At 37.7% G+C, this 17,258-nt stretch overlaps 1 protein-coding gene across 1 annotated transcript; it reads right to left on the bottom strand.

The window, feature by feature from the left end:
- Positions 1–1,188: 1,188 nt before the first annotated feature.
- On the bottom strand, positions 1,189–16,954 carry usp4 (ubiquitin specific peptidase 4 (proto-oncogene)). The gene is made up of 22 exons (XM_059570678.1): positions 16,725–16,954; positions 15,176–15,303; positions 11,871–12,001; positions 11,480–11,606; positions 11,214–11,359; positions 11,058–11,119; positions 10,671–10,814; positions 10,343–10,460; positions 9,999–10,172; positions 9,721–9,879; positions 9,314–9,538; positions 9,154–9,237; positions 7,640–7,734; positions 6,836–7,018; positions 6,519–6,745; positions 6,176–6,400; positions 5,966–6,036; positions 5,198–5,313; positions 4,926–5,075; positions 3,419–3,522; positions 3,001–3,089; positions 1,189–2,877 (listed from the first exon to the last, which is right to left on the bottom strand). The coding sequence occupies exons 1-22, from the start codon at positions 16,871–16,873 to the stop codon at positions 2,755–2,757; spliced, it is 3,030 nt and encodes a 1,009-aa protein (XP_059426661.1). The 5' UTR covers positions 16,874–16,954; the 3' UTR covers positions 1,189–2,754.
- Positions 16,955–17,258: the final 304 nt, after the last annotated feature.

The raw sequence follows: 17,258 nt of genomic DNA, 5'->3' as shown, positions 1-17,258 counted from the left end.
TAGTTTGACCAATAACATGCAGGAATGGTACATAATCAACGAATCATGGCATGTGAGAAGGTGAGATCTACTGAGAACGATCAAAGCAATGCAAATACACGCACATGTTAGGTGTTCGTTCATTCAACTTGAAGCGTCGCTGCGCACCTATCATTGTATGACACCAAAGTACCAAGAGAGTGATTCGAATGCATAAGGAGCCATCTGCTTATCTCTCTATATATCTTATGAATGTCATACAATGATCGATTTGCACAGTGCTAACAGCCAAAACCTGGATAGTTTAGGCAATATAGAAATCCTGGCAAGGATTCGTCCTGGAAAAATGGCTTGTATGGTCACCCTAAACTGGACACAAGCACATCTGTTACTTCTTGCCCAGCTGGTTAATGAAAACAACAATAAAATCAAAGAAAAATCTGGAGCTAGGATAACCTTCAAAACCAAAGGTGATACCTTTATAAAAGCTCATTATCATCAAATAATATCAACTAAAAGGATAGTTTGTGGCTTGATCTTAGTGACTTAGGAGTCGTCTTCTCTACTTCTAACCTTTCACAGATTTAGGAGCTAGTTTAGTGCTAAAACACTTTATGAAATACTTTTAGAGCAAAAAATATGATCTTCTCCTAAATTGGTGAGTTATGAGCTACTTTTAGCCTTAAGAGGTTTTGTGAATATGGCCCAGATTACTAGGTGCTGAAAAATCAGCTTGGAAATTACAATAAATTACATATTAAACACACAAATATTATTGTTTACTGTTTGTAAATGCAGGGTTGGCGATAATAGGATTAAAATACCTTGACATTATTCAATACACATTAAAAAAAAAAAAAATCTAAATGCACACATAATTAAATATGTTGTAAACAATCATACATCCATTTCAGTTTACAACAGCCAAAACTAATGCAGATTTCACCTCCTCAAAACTTATGCAAGTTTTTCCAGTAATTTTACATTTTAGATTTACATTTATGTATTTGGGAGATGCTTTTATGCAAAGTGACTTGCATTCAATGTTTATACATTTCTATCAGTTTTAGCATTCTGTTGGGATCAAACACATTACCTTGGTATTAGTCCAATTGGAAATAATATAAAATAGCAATAACAAATAATGGGTAGCTAGGTGATTTACTTAATGTTATATAAAGAAAAAAACAAAAAAGCCACTACCTATAATCAGGCTTCCACATTTTATTATATTTTTAATTCAAATAGGCTTTAATCAATATCTGGTGTTGCACATGGTGGCAAGATAAATAGAAGAACACAAAGCAGCTATGTCCTGTGCCCCAGATTATGTACATCTATGCAAGAAAAGTCTATGATTTTACAAAAACAAAACATTTTGCTGGATGCTTTACTAATGTAGGAGCTGCAGGGGGGCAGCTTGAGTCAATGATCAGTTTGTCTTCAATTTTATATCTGGATCCATAAATAACAAGAGTGGATTTACCAGTCAGTGACTGCTAATACCATAAAGCGGTAAACACCAGGAACAACCATCTATAGTTTTGCAGATTCAAAAATTGCATGTCATTTTGCCACACAAAAAAGAATATGCTTTGTGTATTATGTTCTTAGAAGAATGAAGCACTTGTCATTTGAGCTTTGAGTTGTTGCTAAAGCCATTTGACACACATAATGCCATAACTAATCACGTGGCAAATGTGCCAATGTACATCTACAGGTAATGATAAGAGCTATTCTTTTTATCAATAAGGTTGTTCTTAATTAGAACAACAGCCATTGTTGGTGTTCCTCTTTGTCATGTACCTTTTCAAATGTCATAAAATTAGCACCACATTCGATATTCCTCTGGACCGAAGCCATTTAGACAGGAGAAAAATCCACCAAAAAAGAAAAAAAAATGGATTACAAAGCACAACCATCATATCTGAAAAATAAAAAATGCTTGGGCACGACCGTGACTCATGTTGTTCCACATTTTCGTAAGCTTCCCATTTCACAGTTTTTGGGCGTAAAAGGCTGTTAGTGTGAATATGTTAGAGTGCAGCCCGCCCAAAAAACCAACATGATAATAAACTTGACATTTTGTGACATCCTTATAGCCGAGCGACTTTGAAAGTGAAATATTTCACTCTCTGGCTTGGTATATTTAACAAAAACGTGGCATGTGATAGAATAAATGAAACATGGAGACAATATTTAATATAAGAGCGCAAGCTTCTCCGAGAGAATCTCTGTGCTTATCACCACACGCTTAAGTTATTAAACACAGAGAGTCTATTCTTCACACGAGGCACATGTTACAAGATGCTGATAGCTAGAGTCCAACGGAAGTGAGTAGAGGCATGACTGAAACATTTCAGATGAGCGTAATGTTGCATACATAGTCTATGTCTAGGCATTTCCCCACTCCTGATCTAGATCATCTAACATTCATGTCGTCCAAAGAGAGGTTATATTGCCTTTCACCCTCATTCCAGACTAAAAGAAATGCGCTTCAATGATCAGCAGGCATCAAGGTCCAACAATAAAGTCTTTCATGTTACGCTTCAAACTAAAATTCTCTTTATTTATTATTAATATTCTTTTTTGGCTCTTGATAAAGACGCATGTGTGAAAGAAAGAAAAAAAATTAAAATAAAGCTAAAAACAAAGGGCCTGTTTGTGAGCCTTTAATAGTCACTGAAGTAGCCAGGGATGTGCGTCGATGCATTGCTGATTTCATCTTTATGTAGTTTTTGTTTCAGCGTTATTCCTAGAAAGACTAAAAGAAACTCAGTTGGTGTCCATGTGGTCGTCCAGGGTCTCTGGAGCTCCGCCTAGTGATGCGGCGGGGGTAGATTTGGGTGGCGTGTCTGCATCTCTGCGTTGGTAAAATAGCACATAGGCTGCTTTAGTCTGTGGAGAACAACAAAAAAGACAACTCTGAGTCAGTTTACAAACCAGCAACTGCCAATTCCCAATTTGGAACGCTTTATGAGTCTGCAAAAGATAATAAAACAGAAAGCATAGTGGCCTCACCACAATCTGATCCTCAGTTGCAGACGACACACTGCTGTCGTCAAAGTAATACCATTTTCCATCCACCTTGTTCTTGCCGTATGCTGTGTCTGCAAGAGGAAATGAAACACAGTGCTTAACTTTGGCAATCAAAAACAAACCAAACTATCATTTACAGACAGCAATATAAAAGACCTAAATGATCAACTCTGTGATATACTTTCTGTAGTAATCCATCAAACATGATATCCAATTAGGTTGCAAAAGTGCACAAGACAAGTGAAGGTAAAAAAGGGAAAATCAAAGGCTGATGAAACAATCGGCGAGTCGACCCAATCATGTATTAATATGATTAATACATAACTGAACATATGAATAGCAAGGGTGTGATTTCATCATTATAAAATAATAGGAGAGCTGAGCAAATAGAGTGACTTACAGTGGCCTCCGCCCATTCCTCCATAGTGGTTGGAAACAGCAATGAGGTCATAGATGTATGGGTCAGCTTTGGGGTCACAAACAAACTCTGACATGTTCAAGTCCCTGTATGAGAAAGTTTATAATTATTTCCAAACACAAAGTCACCAGAATCCCAGAAGTTTTCTCAACAGTTCATTTGTAAAGTAAATTTTTATCAAAAAAAAAAAAACTACCAAAAGTTCAATCACCAACAGTAAGTGTGGCTGATCAAATTGTTTATTTGAAATTTTAACCATATAATTTTTTTTATCAAGACAGCAGTACATAAGTACTAGACTGCAGTTCTGGGTTATTGTGTTCCTTTTACCACAATGAACAAGGGATGGCTTTGTCTGTCCAGACCAAACATATTGCACCTAACGTTTGTGCACTCTTTCCTCCTTGCCGTCCAGTAAGGTAACCCTGACTAAATCCAAATAGGATCAAAGCCAAATGCAAATGGAAAATAACATGTTGAGAAGAGAAAAAAAGAGAGTGTAATTTTTGGTACCTGAAGTGTCAATATTCTGCATGTTATATGAATGTTACAATATAACTAAAATAAAAATCGGATTTATTAATACAAAGTTACACCTGAAGTTAGGAGTACATTGAGGCCTAAGACAATGACAGTATTCTGAGTGGAGGGGAAAGTTTTGGCGCCACCTGCTGGAATATTTAAAGTATTTTAACGTAGTTAAAACACTGGCCACGCCCCCAGACTTGTACCACATCTTATATTACATAAAGTTGACTGCAACAACCCCATAAACGAATTTATGCACTAAAATTCAAGATATTGGGCATATTCATATCATATGATAATCGATATCACATGAGTGCTGTTTTTGTCAAGAACACGAGTGCATATCAGACTGTATTAGGTCCAAAACAGGAACGGACTGGGAGTAAAAAAACGGCCCCGTTTTCCAGCAGGTGATTGAAATAAATGTATTACTAACTTAAATACAAGAAATCTACATAAAAAGAGCTGAAAACAAAAGTATATGACAATAATAAACAAAATCTAGAAACCTGAAACTACAGAATTCTTCAATTTGAGTATTCATGTGTCTGTGTGTCTCATGTTAATCAGAGCAATCACCTTATAGGCTACTTCATTTTCTATCTCATTATCTCTCAAATAATAGTCATCATTTACATCATAGTTTGCACAATGAAAAATAGACTGTTGGAAAAGCGGTTTTGGTCACCAGTGACTTTGATTGCATGAATACAAATACTGAGATGTTTCTTAAATTATCTTCTTTTATGTTCCATACTTTATGTTAGGCAGTTATACATTTAACACAATAATAGCTTTAAATGATCTTTTGGGGGTATTTTCACAGCCAAATTAAGTTTGCGATTAATCGCAGCAACCTGTAATTAATTACATGAAAGTTTTTAAAATCGACTGACAGCCCTTATATATATATATATATATATATATACACACACACACACACACCTCGCAACAGATTTACCTAATAGGAAAGTCTACAACAGTGTCGAGCTTGTCTCTCCAGCAGCGATTGTAAGAGAAGCGCTTCAGATGCACGACCAAAATGCGTGGGAGAGACCACAGGTCAAACTTCTTTGTGGCCTGCTGGTGTTTCTTACATGTGGGGCAGTACCTGCAGAGGAGCACAGCAATAAATCAAATTTCGCTAAATGTGGTAATACTTTAGTAAATCATTTGACCTTGAAAGTATAGGCAGTAAATGTCAATGTGTAATGATAGGAACATCCTCCTCACCAGGGGTCGTGTTCTCCCAGGGTCTCCATTGTAGTAAAGAGCTCGATGCATTCTCTTAAAGCTACTGTAGTCTTCTTCTTCTGAGCATGTAGCATACTCTCATGTTTGTCATAGGCCTGGGGAGAGACTTCACATTAATGTCTGAGGAGACTTAGCAGGTAGCTAAAAGATGGTTGACTAGTCAGTTTTTGCTATGGTTTATGGTAGACATTATAATAGTTCATGTATTTGTACCAAAAATTTTTAATACTGCATGGGAATTGAGACAAGACTTTTAAAAAAACTGTAAAAAAACTTTTATAAAAACGGTTTAAATTAAAATTGTAAACATTTAAGTGACAGTGATTTTTTTAAATGCGTTTTTTATATTTCTATTCATCAAAGTATTATGAAAAAAAAGTATCACCGTTTCCACTAAAACATTAAACAACTGTTTACAACATTAATAATAATAATAAAAGGTCGAAAAAGAAAGGTTTTTTAAGCAACAAATCAGCATATTAGAATTATTTCTTAAGGATCATCACACTGGAGTAATGGCTGCTGAAAGTTCAGTCTGCCATCACAGAAATAAATGACTATTTCTAAATGACATCGTCAAAACGGGGGAAAAAAACAATACACTAATTATTACTGTATTTTAATTAAATAAAAGCAGCCTTTGTGATCATAAGAGACTTCCTTCAAAAACTTAAAAAAATTTAGCAGTCCCAAAAATGTTTGAACAGTAGTGTAATTTTGCACAATTACTGTATTAGAGGGAATTACCTCAGCCTCCTGGTCATCGTAGCACATTTTTTTTGTGTCCGAATCCCAATCAATGGCTACTGTAGAGTGAGCTGTAGAAAGGAATATCTATCAGTTTTGATTTTAGCAAGTAACGCTTAAGAGTTAGAGTCAGACAAATAGTTACAGTTAATAATCCACCTGATTCATTTTATTAATTATTAGTATCAAACGTAAAAAGGTAATAGTTACTTGTGAGCTTTAGGAGATTGCCATCAAATGGGAGAGAACTAATGTTGGCTGTGCCATAGGAGTTGACCATGCTGAAAGAAAAGAGTTTCGGTCGAGAAGGAAAAGATTTTCCACCACTGCTATTGGGCCCATTCTCTGGTTCTGAATCCTCCTCTCCATCCACAGTGTCTGAATGACTGTTCTCTGGTTCTGGACTCTCCTGGTGATCCATGGCTTCCTCATCACCTGAAACAAAAGCATACAACAAGATCAGATTTGTACCTGATGAATGTTTAAAAAAACATAAATGGATGACAGTGTGAGTACAGCATTTGGGAGTATTATGCAAGATTCAGTGTCCTACCATCACAAACTCCATTGGGGCCATTGCAGGTTCCAGAGTGGTTGCTGCCGTTGGATCCAGCGCTGCAGGAAGCTCCATCTGAAACTGGGCTGCTGCAGGCACTCAGGCCTGTGCTGTGACTGGACACTGAAGCGAGGCATTCTGGTGATTGGCTGCTGCTAGAGGATGTGGCTGAGGCAGATGCTCTACTGTCTGTAATGGTACCCTGTGAACGTTTAACATAACGCCTAAAATAAAAGACAGATAAAGGGTCAACCAAGTTTGCAGAAACAGAACTGGTGTAAAATTGAGATGGACCACTAAAGCACAACACCAACCCGATCCTCTCCAGCACACGCTCATAAAGGCTATCGACAGTAAGGTTGTGGCGTGGGACACTGATGAGGAGAGGCTGGCCAAAGAGCATCGTGCCCGAAGAGCCTCCACTGTGCTTAGAATGCCTCTCTCTGAAGTACACTGGCAGGTTCATCTTCTCACTATCTTCCTCTAACACCTCATAACTGAACCACAAAGACAGAATCAGTAAGAGGCCACGCACTCAAACAACACACTTAGCTGAATGGCAAAAACTTAAATTATGCAAAACAATTCAATAAACATATGCTCCAGTTCAGAAGTTTGGGATCAGTTAAAAGTTTTTTTTAGTTGTTGTAAGAAACACATTTTTTTAATTAACAAGTAGGCATTTAATATTTTTTTTTTTTTTTAATGAAATTAAAAATATGTACAATGTTATAACAGACTGATATTTCAAACAAATAAAATTTCAAATAAATTCTTTGATGGACTTTATCCAAATAATCCTGAAAAAATGTATAACTTTTAAGTTTTTAACTTTAGTGTTAAGAAACTGAGCACCACATTAGCATATTATAATTCTTTCTGAATGATCGTGTGACACTAAAGTAATATCCGCAGAAATTTCCAATTTGCCACCAAATTAACAAATCACATTTAAAACAAACTAAAATAGATATTGTTGTAATGTTTCAACAATATTACTTTATTTTGGATCAAATAAAAATGGCAACTTCGTAAACATAAGAACCATCTTTAAAAAAAAAAAAAACTGAACCTAAATTTTGAACAATAATGCAAGTAGAATTTAAGAAATTACTTACACAAAAATGTCATCCTTCTCCATGATGTGATTGAGACCGTCATCTCGTTTGTAGATTTTGTGGAATCTGTGATTGTAAACATCTGCCACAACCATCTAGAAAACAGAAAACAATCTCAGACGGTCTGCTAGAAATTTAAGCCAGGGTTATATAGAAGCAAGAGGATATTAAGGCCCAATCCCAATTCTACCCCTTAGCCCTTCCCCTTTCCCTCCATTTCGTGCGTTCACGTGAAGGGGTAGGGGTGTCTCGATTCTCTTTATACCCCTCAAACGAAGGGGTATGAATTAAAACGAAAAGTTATCATTTGTTTTGTTACATTCAACTGTGAGTTCGTATTAACAGTCATGTTACTCAAAGACATGTTAGCAAAAAAATCGTTAATATTTGCCAACGTCATATCATTACAGACTGCATGATTGTGCCACAGCATATGTCTGATCAGGGCGATAACTGCCGTAGACTAATCCCCCCAATAATTAGAAATCGCTAAACCATTTTCTCAAATATTGAGTATTCGAGAGAGTGAGAGAGAGAGAGAGAGAGAGAGAAATGGAGGTTTGCGTGTATTCGCGTCTGTGCGTTTATCTTTTCAGAGTGAGTTTACTTAAAAACAGCGATTGTATCCTCTCGTCACTGGAAAATATAATGTAGACTGTATTTAATAAAAGTCGTGGGGCAGCGTTGACAAGTTTATTTTCTCCTGGATGTGGGAGCTGCGCGATTTCTGATGTGTGTGTGTGTCAATAAGCAGAAGAGCGATAATTAAAGGCTCTAATGCACACCAGTATATGCGTGTATTGAAAGGGCTAGACGACGTATGATGGCGTGTGACGTCATGGTAGTGGTCTCCCAATCCTTAGGGGAATATTTTCACTCCTACCCCTTGACACTCTGTTTCAAGGGACAAGGGGAAGGGGTAGGCGGAGGGGTAGGGGAAAGGGAAGGGGTATAAAATAGAATTGGGATTGGGCCTAAAGAAAGAGTTGAGCCAAATGAGAAAATAGCCATAATTTACAACAACCTAATTTAGTTTCAAACTCATGACTCTCTTTGTGTAACAGAACAAAAAATGTCAAATTTACCGTATTTTCCGGACTATAAGTAGCACTTTTTTTCAAAGCTTGGCTGGTCCTGCGACTTATTTATCAAAATTAGTTTGACATGAACCAAGAGAAATGAACCAAAAGAAAACATTACCTTCTCCAGCCACGAGAGGGTGCTCTATGCTGCTCAATGCTCCTGTAGTCTACAACTGAGCAGCATAGAGCGCCCTCTCGCGACTGTAGACGGTAATGTTTCCTTTCGGTTCTTGGTTCTAAATAAATGCGACTTATAGTCCAGTGCGACTTATAGTCAGAAAAATGCGGTACATGCTTTATTCCAAGGTAGCCACATGGATTTATAACAGTATGGGTGTGGGTAAACTACAATCTTTTTATTTTTTAAGGTTTTTGAAGGCAACATTAACAATGGAAAAAGAGGTGTTAGGTTGGAAACCACAAAAGTCTTACATTCTCTGAAGGAACTCCTGATAGCTTGGTCAAAGCGCTGCACAGGTCTGCCACTACACCCATTTTGGGAACAACTACACGATACTGGAAGATAACAGAAGTATACTTTAGCCCACCTCCTGAACTAAAACACGTACCTTAGTGTGAAAACAGTTCTTACTTGCATGGGTCTAAATTGTGGGTCAGTGCGGACCAGGAACACCTCCATAGTGCGATCCTTTTTCATGGGCAGGGGTAGTGTGAGGTAGCAGAAGGGGTCAAAGGTAACGGAAACTTTGGAGCATTCTGGGCAAACCAGCGTAGATTTGAACAAGCCATGGAAGATGTCCACAATTATAGAATCATTCCGCAACCGGTGATTCGCGCACGCTTCCTTGGCTACAATCTACGGGCAAATGAGATTACTGTAAGTTTAAAAGTAAAGGTCCAAATGCCTCCAATGTTATAGAGGTTTTCAGAATAGTGCTTATTCACTAGCACAACAGAAACAATAGCTTTTTCTTAGTAGTATTTTGTTTCCAACTAAAATGGCATTCTGTGGTTTACACATAATGATGAAAGGTTTACCTCATCAGGCCGCCCCTCAGCATCTCTCAGGGCCAGATAAGGCTTCTTCTTAACACGGTTAAGATCCTCATGTAAGCCGTCCAGCAGAAAGGCCAGCAGCTCCTGAGAGTCTTGTTGCTGGTACCCTGAGAACTGCGGGGCAAACCGACCCACTTGGGTCTGACGAGAGAGAGAGAAGATACGTTTCAAAATTCAGAATGAATTATAAGGGTTTGTGTTAAAAATGGCCAATGATATCCACAGTAACTTTAGCCCCTGCAAGCTATAGATTGACTCACTTTAAAAGTGCGTGGAGCCACATAACTGCTCCGACTAAGCCACATCTGTTTGACCAGATCCGCATAGGCCTCTGCAATCTCCCCTCGCATGCCTAATGGATTTTCCCGGTTGATCTCAGCTTCGTACCGGTCCTCCAAGAAATATTCCGTTAGAGGGGGAGTGTTGCTCAGGCACTGAAATAAGAAGTCATTTATAATGAGAATGAGAAGGAAATAGTCTAAATCTCTAAACCAGGGTTTGGCTGCCAATTATCATAACTACACAATCTGGGCCTTCTTTTAATGACAGTGAATATGGCAGATTTCAAAACATACTGCATAAATGAGCATTCACTTTTGAATACCTGGAGGGCAGAGTTCATGAAGCAGGTGTTGCCCAGGTTGCTCAGACCACAGAGGCCTGGCTGAGCAGAAGATTCTCTGTAACTGTAGGATGAGCTGTACGAGTTGTAACTTCCCAGTCTGCAAAATGTATGATGGGTTAGCAAAGACATTGACCATTAGTTTCCATCACAATTAAGGCCTTCACTATTGGTCAACCAAATACTGAATACGAGAAAACCGACCTTGAACTAAAATCTTGTTTTAGTTCCCCATTTAAACGCTCACAGAAAGGAACTAAACTAGTTTAACTATGGAGTAATTAAGGACCATTTTGAATCTCAAGCTGACCTGTTACCAGAAGTACTGTTGTTCAACATGTAGCTAGAGTTGCTATTGCTATCCCCATTTGTTATTGTGGAGGATATGGTGGCAGATGAGTTTGAAGAGAGTTTTGGGGAGGTTGTATAATTCCGAGAGGTGGAAGTACTGGACCTAGGCATAAATCAACAAATAGGTTAAGGCAAATCCAAGCAGTGTTGTAAAGAGAGTTACTGGCAATCAATCAAAGTAATTGATTTAAATGAATGCTCCCAATAATTAACTAAAAATATAGAAGAACTAAAAGAAAATAATACCTCCAGATCAAACCCTTTAAGTGATTTCTTTGAAGCATTAAGCTCCCATGTTAATTGCAGTTGCTTAAGCATGAAAATGTCCTAAAACGCATGTACATACTTTGAATGGCAGGTCTGTCTGGGCCATGTACCATCATCGTTCTTCTTCTCTATTACAATAACCTGAGGAGTGAGATTGATGATGTGAACTCAAAAAATGTCAGTCAAGAGTCTCAAACCAACCACAACTGGAACGGAATCTAGCATGATGGTTTACCTGGCCTTGAAAAAGCCCTGCATCCTGTACGGTGCTGTCAAGCTTGTTAAGTTGTTCATAAGTATTACTCATATATTTATTCCAAAGTCGAGTTTCCTTTTCAGATGGGATATCGAATAAAGACCTCATCTCCTTTCCAATGGTATCTAAAGGGGGGGAAAGTAAATTAAAAAATGACTGTTCACAAGGGCAGCACAATTTCTGTGACAAAATCAGTAATGCAAATAGTATTGATGAGAATTGTTTTTTGTGTGGAAGTCTCATACCTATAGTGTCTGCTTTGCTGAAATGGCGGGTGACAACTTTGTCCATGTTGTCATTCTCACATAGGTTTAACTCAAGCAAATACACTTCCACTTTACAGTGCTTCACAAACATTCCATGTTCAACAACCTGCAAAATAAATAAATAAAAGCACATAGCAAAACAAAATTAGAGACTTTTAAAGAGTCCTCACTTCAACTCAATTAAACTTTAACCATTTAACTGTAAGTTTCAATGAGATTAAAAACATGAATAGTATCACCCAATAACCCTGCCTGTAATCACTCAAGTATATCAGACATGATATTCATTAAAAAAATAATGTAAACCAAGAGATCACCACAATATGTAAAACTACAAGAAATATTTAATATACAAAGAAAGATGTGGAACCTTTCTGATGATGGGTTTCTGACCCTCCAGACAGCCATACCAACTGACCAGCTTATTCCAGGCCTCTGTAGGCACTAAAACATAGTCTAACTCATCTATGAGATGGTCTTTCAACGTCTGAGACTCGTGATCTAGGATACAAAGAGAAAAGGAGAAATCATTAGAAAAACACACTAGAGCCCTTTAACAATAAACTGTATTAACTAAAATAGTTTGCCGTGCTAGGCTCAACTTGAAATTGTTTTAATGGTTTTCAAATGGCAGGTTATTCTGAAAAAGGTTACCTTAAAAATAAAAAGTTGTCATTAGTCATTCACCAATTTGTCTCAAGTTTTTTGACTCCCTTCCAAAAAGAAGAATGGATATACCAAAGAATGGACTTGTTGCTTTTTTCCATGTAATTACAAAAATGGATAAATGGAGCTTTCAATCTTCAAAAAGGATCCAATGTAACATAAAAAAAGGCTATACAACTATATTCCAAGTCTTTAGAAATCAAATGATAGCTTTAGGTGAGAAAAATCAACCAATCTACTTTAGCTATGCAAAAAACAATCTTCAACTGCAGTGAGATGTTGAATCAAATTATTTCATTATTAATTAGTTTAAACCTTATTATTCTAATGTTTTCATTGATCAGTGATTTGTTCATTGTATATGGTTTCAGATCTCCTTTTGTGCTCCACTGAGGAAAATGAGGTTGGGATGACATGAAGCGGAAAAAATTTAACCCTCTGGAGTCGATTAACGCGTATACGCGTTATGAGGCATTTTTTCCTGATAACCCCGAAAAGAACTTAATCTGTAAAGGGTATACCTTTTTTTGTATACAGACATAAAACTTTGTGCTTTATAAAATAAAGATAACAAACAAGGTGTGCTATCTGCAGCCTTTGTCTGCGCTGATCTTCATTTACAAACGCATCATTAAAATGAACTGTACCTCGGTGAATACTCAACGAAGAGACATGAGAGATATATCTATAGAAAGCCTGACATGTCTACTTTTAAACTAAACAAGTCCTGCCGAAAATATTCTGTGATAAAGTAATCCATATGAAAACAACGCAATGTCCGTTTTTCACGTCTCCCTTCATTATCTTCTAATGTGACCACGCCCCCGCGCTGAACACTCTATTCAGATTTGAATGTTTCACTGAAGCACGTGGCTTGAAAACGCCCACACAACAGAAGACAACGCAGCAAGACTGTTCTTCAAGTTTTTTTATTTTACTGTTTGCTTCGCAATGAGAGTAATAAGACATAATTTTCACCCCAAAAAGATGTGATGTGGTTAAGGATTTGAGATTTGGACTTCATCAGAAAAAAAAGAATGTAGCACTTTATTCAGCATAGATCATAAACATGAGTAAGTCTCTTTTTATTTATTTATATACTTGTACTAGTTTTCACATAACGTGAAAACATTTTACTAGTTAGACTTTTTTCAAAGACTTTTTCCAAACTATAATTCCTGACTAAATGCAGGGTTTCCCATACATTCATTAATTTGTGGCGGCCCGGCACAATATCAACGCTGACCGCCACGGATTGATTCAGATTTTAAAACTATTTAATATGTGTACAATTGTATTTTATTGTAGAGCTGCGCACTGCTTGCTCCCTCCCTCTCACAAACTGACAACGGAGGCACGCACGACTAGCCCCTCCTCTTCGAACACGATCTGAATCAAAACATGAGGATGCGTTAGTTACAGATTGTTGCCGGTGCTTAATGCTTATTCCCCCAGCGAAGATTCCAGAATCAATCCGGAGTTGAATGGTTAGTAATGAACACTCTTGCTCAATATAACTCTGAGAAGTTAGTCTATGTTAAGCGCTGTCGCATTTCCATTAGAGATTCGCGCAAAACTTTAGTGTTTTTTTTCTAAATATCGATAAACAACTATTGCGAAATGACGGCGTTTCCATTAACCGATGTCATTTTTTTCCTCTCGCGATCAGTCATTCCAAAAATCATGGCAACGGACGTTGGTAGGTTTATATATATCACAGCCACCAGACTAGACATTATATTATTATTATCTCCAGGTTCAGGTTGGTGTGTGTGTGTCAGAGTCTTTGTGTGTCCACCTCCAGGTCCAGTTTGGTGTGTGTGTGAGCCTGTGTGTGTCTGAGTCTGTGTGTGTGTGTGTGTGAGTCTTTTTGAATGTTTGAGTGTGTGAGCCTGTGTTTGAGTGTGTCAGTAAATTTGTGAGTTTGAGTATGTGTGTGTTCCTCTCCAGGTCCAGGTTTGTGTGTGTGTGAGCAAAATTTGCAACAAGAAGTCTGTGGAGCATAGAAAGTGTAGCAATTGCATAGCAATGTAGCAATAGCAATGTCTTTAAAGGGATAGTTCACCCAAAAATGAAAATTCTATCATCGTTTACTCACCCTCAAGTTGTTCCAAACCTGTATTAGTTTCTTTGTTCTGCTGAACACAAAGGAAGATATTTGGAAGAATGTTTGTAACCAAACAGATCTCGGTCCCCATTGACTACCATAGTATATAGTTTTTCCTACTATGGAAGTCAATGGGGACCGAGATCGGTTTGATTCTGTCATTCTTCCAAATATCTTCCTTTTTGTTCAACAGAACAAAGAAACTCATACAGGTTTGGAACAACTTGAGGGTGAGTAAACGATGATAGAATTTTAATTTTTGGCTGAACTATCCCTTTAAGGTATCTGATATTAAGTGTTGGCAATGGAAATGTGTACTTGTCACTAAAAATAAAAAAGATATGATATATTTATGATACATACATATACATACATATACATATATATATATATATATATATATATTTACAAGCTTCAGTTCTCAAAAGTCACGGGAACCAATGTTCTGTTTATGTTTTATGGCCTTATTCAAGTGATTTAACATTTTTAGTTTTTCACTAAACATACATAACATTTTTTTTCCTCAAAAACACAATGTACATACATGCTGCTCACATATTATTATAGCCCAGTTTGTGCTGATTACAGTAAGATTAGACTTTAGCCATTTAGATGTTTACAGAAACTGAAAAAAAGCACAAATGTCAGGGCATGACAAAACTTCTCCAGGCCCTAAAAATACCCTTAGACTCCAGAGGTTTAAAGAACATTATTGGGTGAACTACCCATTTAAGACTGAAATATCAAAACATAAATACACAGTAAGTTCGTAAAAAAAATATTTACCTTATTCAGATGCTATTCACATACCTTACTGAATAAGAAATCATATTCTTAAAAACTCTGTTTAAAAATATATATATTCCTGGCAAGACAAAAAAAAAACACTCAACATTGATTACCTGAAAAGAGTCCAGAGTTGTCAATGGGTCCCGGGTACAGATTGTGCTCTCCAACATTATACAAATCCCAGCTGTCAAAGCCCACATATTTCTTCCACTGTTTGAACCACCTGCTGTCAGTCAAATACCTACACAATTGGAACAATAGGTGGAGATCAGTGAAAAGTCAGGGGGAAAAGGACAACTAATGTGTTTCTCTCCTAAAATGTTAGGGTTAGACTGTTGGAAAAGAAAATATCTATTGTGTTGTTACACATCTTTCTTGATCTCATCTAAAGTAGGAACTTGTTCCACTACATAAGCTTGTTAACATTTGATTCCACACTGCCAAAAGACAGACCTTATACCTTGGTTAAAAGTCCAAATTCTGAATTAAAATTCTGTTGTTTACATATGACTATTTTATTCAGTGGAACACAAAAGATTTCATTTTTATTGTTGGGGGTAAATGCATCGAAAGTGAAAGGAAAGAGAAGCTGTCAGTCTCTTAACTTTCAGCTTAAAATATATCAAATAAATAAATAAAAGTTAAATTGTAACGTTAAAGTATTTAGCCAACATTAAGCTCTACACGGGGTACACGGAGCTTAACTAAAGGTTACCGGAGTAAATTATTAGTTTTCGTATAATTATATGCACTGAAAGTACTATTGATCCAACTAAAACTAAACATTGTCCTTTCTGTTGAGTCACTAGTCTCTTCGCTTATTAAAACTCGTCAGTCTGCTTTCAAAATAAAAGCAGACTGTCATCGAATCCCTTACACATACTAACGGGTTTAAAATCTAAAAAATGCATATATATTTTGATCTTATAAACTCCACTAACTTCAGACATATTTTTGTGAATTTACTATCTGTGCCATAAACTCGTCTCTTTCCAAACAACGTTGTGAGTGACTGGGTGTTATCCAGTGGCCATGACAAAGCACTGCCTCGCTGTAATACTGGTTTATGTGGCTTAGTTTTCGTTACAAGTTCACACGGAGGAGTTTGCCCGTTGTTTTAATCTAGTTTTGACAGTTCGTCTAAAATAAGGTTGACGTCTGACAGAAATGAACATCTAACCCGTCAAATGAAACGCAAATTAACCTGGCTAACTAGCCTCAGCTAATGAAGTGCCTTACGTGCCTGACACTGCTTTGCCATGTAGCTTATCAGAGAACTGATAACCGACAACGGGGTGCTTGAGTTTATTTACCAACCCTTCAGCTACTAACGTGTCTGAAAACGTCTCGTTTCTCGTTTCTTCGCGTAGAGAAACGCGAAGCTAAGGCTGGTTAACCTGTGCTAACTAGCTACAAGACAGCTTCCTCCAATTCTAACCGATGTAAATAGTGTTAAATCCTTATTACAGTAAACCGCACTCTTGCTTCGTACACATCCTCGATAATAATAGCAGCCTTCTAGTTTATGGGTGTAAGCAGAGCAGGTGGCTGTCCAATGCCCGACTAGTGAAGGGATTTCCGGCAGCCGGTGTCTCCGTCAGTAGGCCTGAGCTGATGCCGACAAGCGTGCCTTGACTTCGGCTTCACATAAAAACCTCTTACCACTCGTCTCCCTTTCGAAGTGGCGTTTTTAGCAGTGTGCCGACGCTCTGCTTTTGACTCTCGGTGGACGGTACTGGTGTCTGTGCGATCACCGGCTTCTCGTCGGGGTCTGAAGCGTTACCCGACTCGGGTCCGCCTCCCTCCGCCATCGTGCAGCGAGTGAACCCGCAGCGGCCGCGAGCGCGCTCAAGAATACCGAGGACGCGCCGCGCGAGAGTGAGCGTGCCTACTTGGCTGCCGAATCCGAATTCAACTAACGTTAGCAGTTACATGCATACTCGGCACAGTGAACGAGGAGAGGCGGATAATTAATACATTTTAGTGTCCTTTATAAATAATTATTGGTTTCCGCATCCCTGACATCTTGATGTATTTCTGTCAGCCGCTACATTTTTTTACTGATAGGACCGTTGCTAATTGTCGCGGAAATTGTTTTTCTGTTACATTGAGCTTTACGTATAAACCGATGACCGATCCATGAACGAATCTTCGGTCTATCGATTTTGGTTTGTTCCAGCGTTTAATGATTGACTC

This window comes from Carassius carassius, chromosome 17 (genome assembly GCF_963082965.1).
Source record: "Carassius carassius chromosome 17, fCarCar2.1, whole genome shotgun sequence".
NCBI classification, from domain to species: domain Eukaryota; kingdom Metazoa; phylum Chordata; class Actinopteri; order Cypriniformes; family Cyprinidae; genus Carassius; species Carassius carassius.
This window is presented reverse-complemented; position numbering and strand designations above follow the sequence as displayed.

Excerpts from the sequence above, each read along its gene's own strand:
- usp4 (XM_059570678.1), bottom strand. The coding sequence starts at position 16,873 with ATGGCGGAGGGAGGCGGACCCGAGTCGGGTAACGCTTCAGACCCCGAC. Across the intron at positions 11,120-11,213 it reads CAGGGCTTTTTCAAGGCCAG|GTTATTGTAATAGAGAAGAA; the intron begins GTAAACCATCAT and ends CTCACTCCTCAG. Across the intron at positions 6,401-6,518 it reads CCCCAATGGAGTTTGTGATG|GTGATGAGGAAGCCATGGAT; the intron begins GTAGGACACTGA and ends CTTTTGTTTCAG.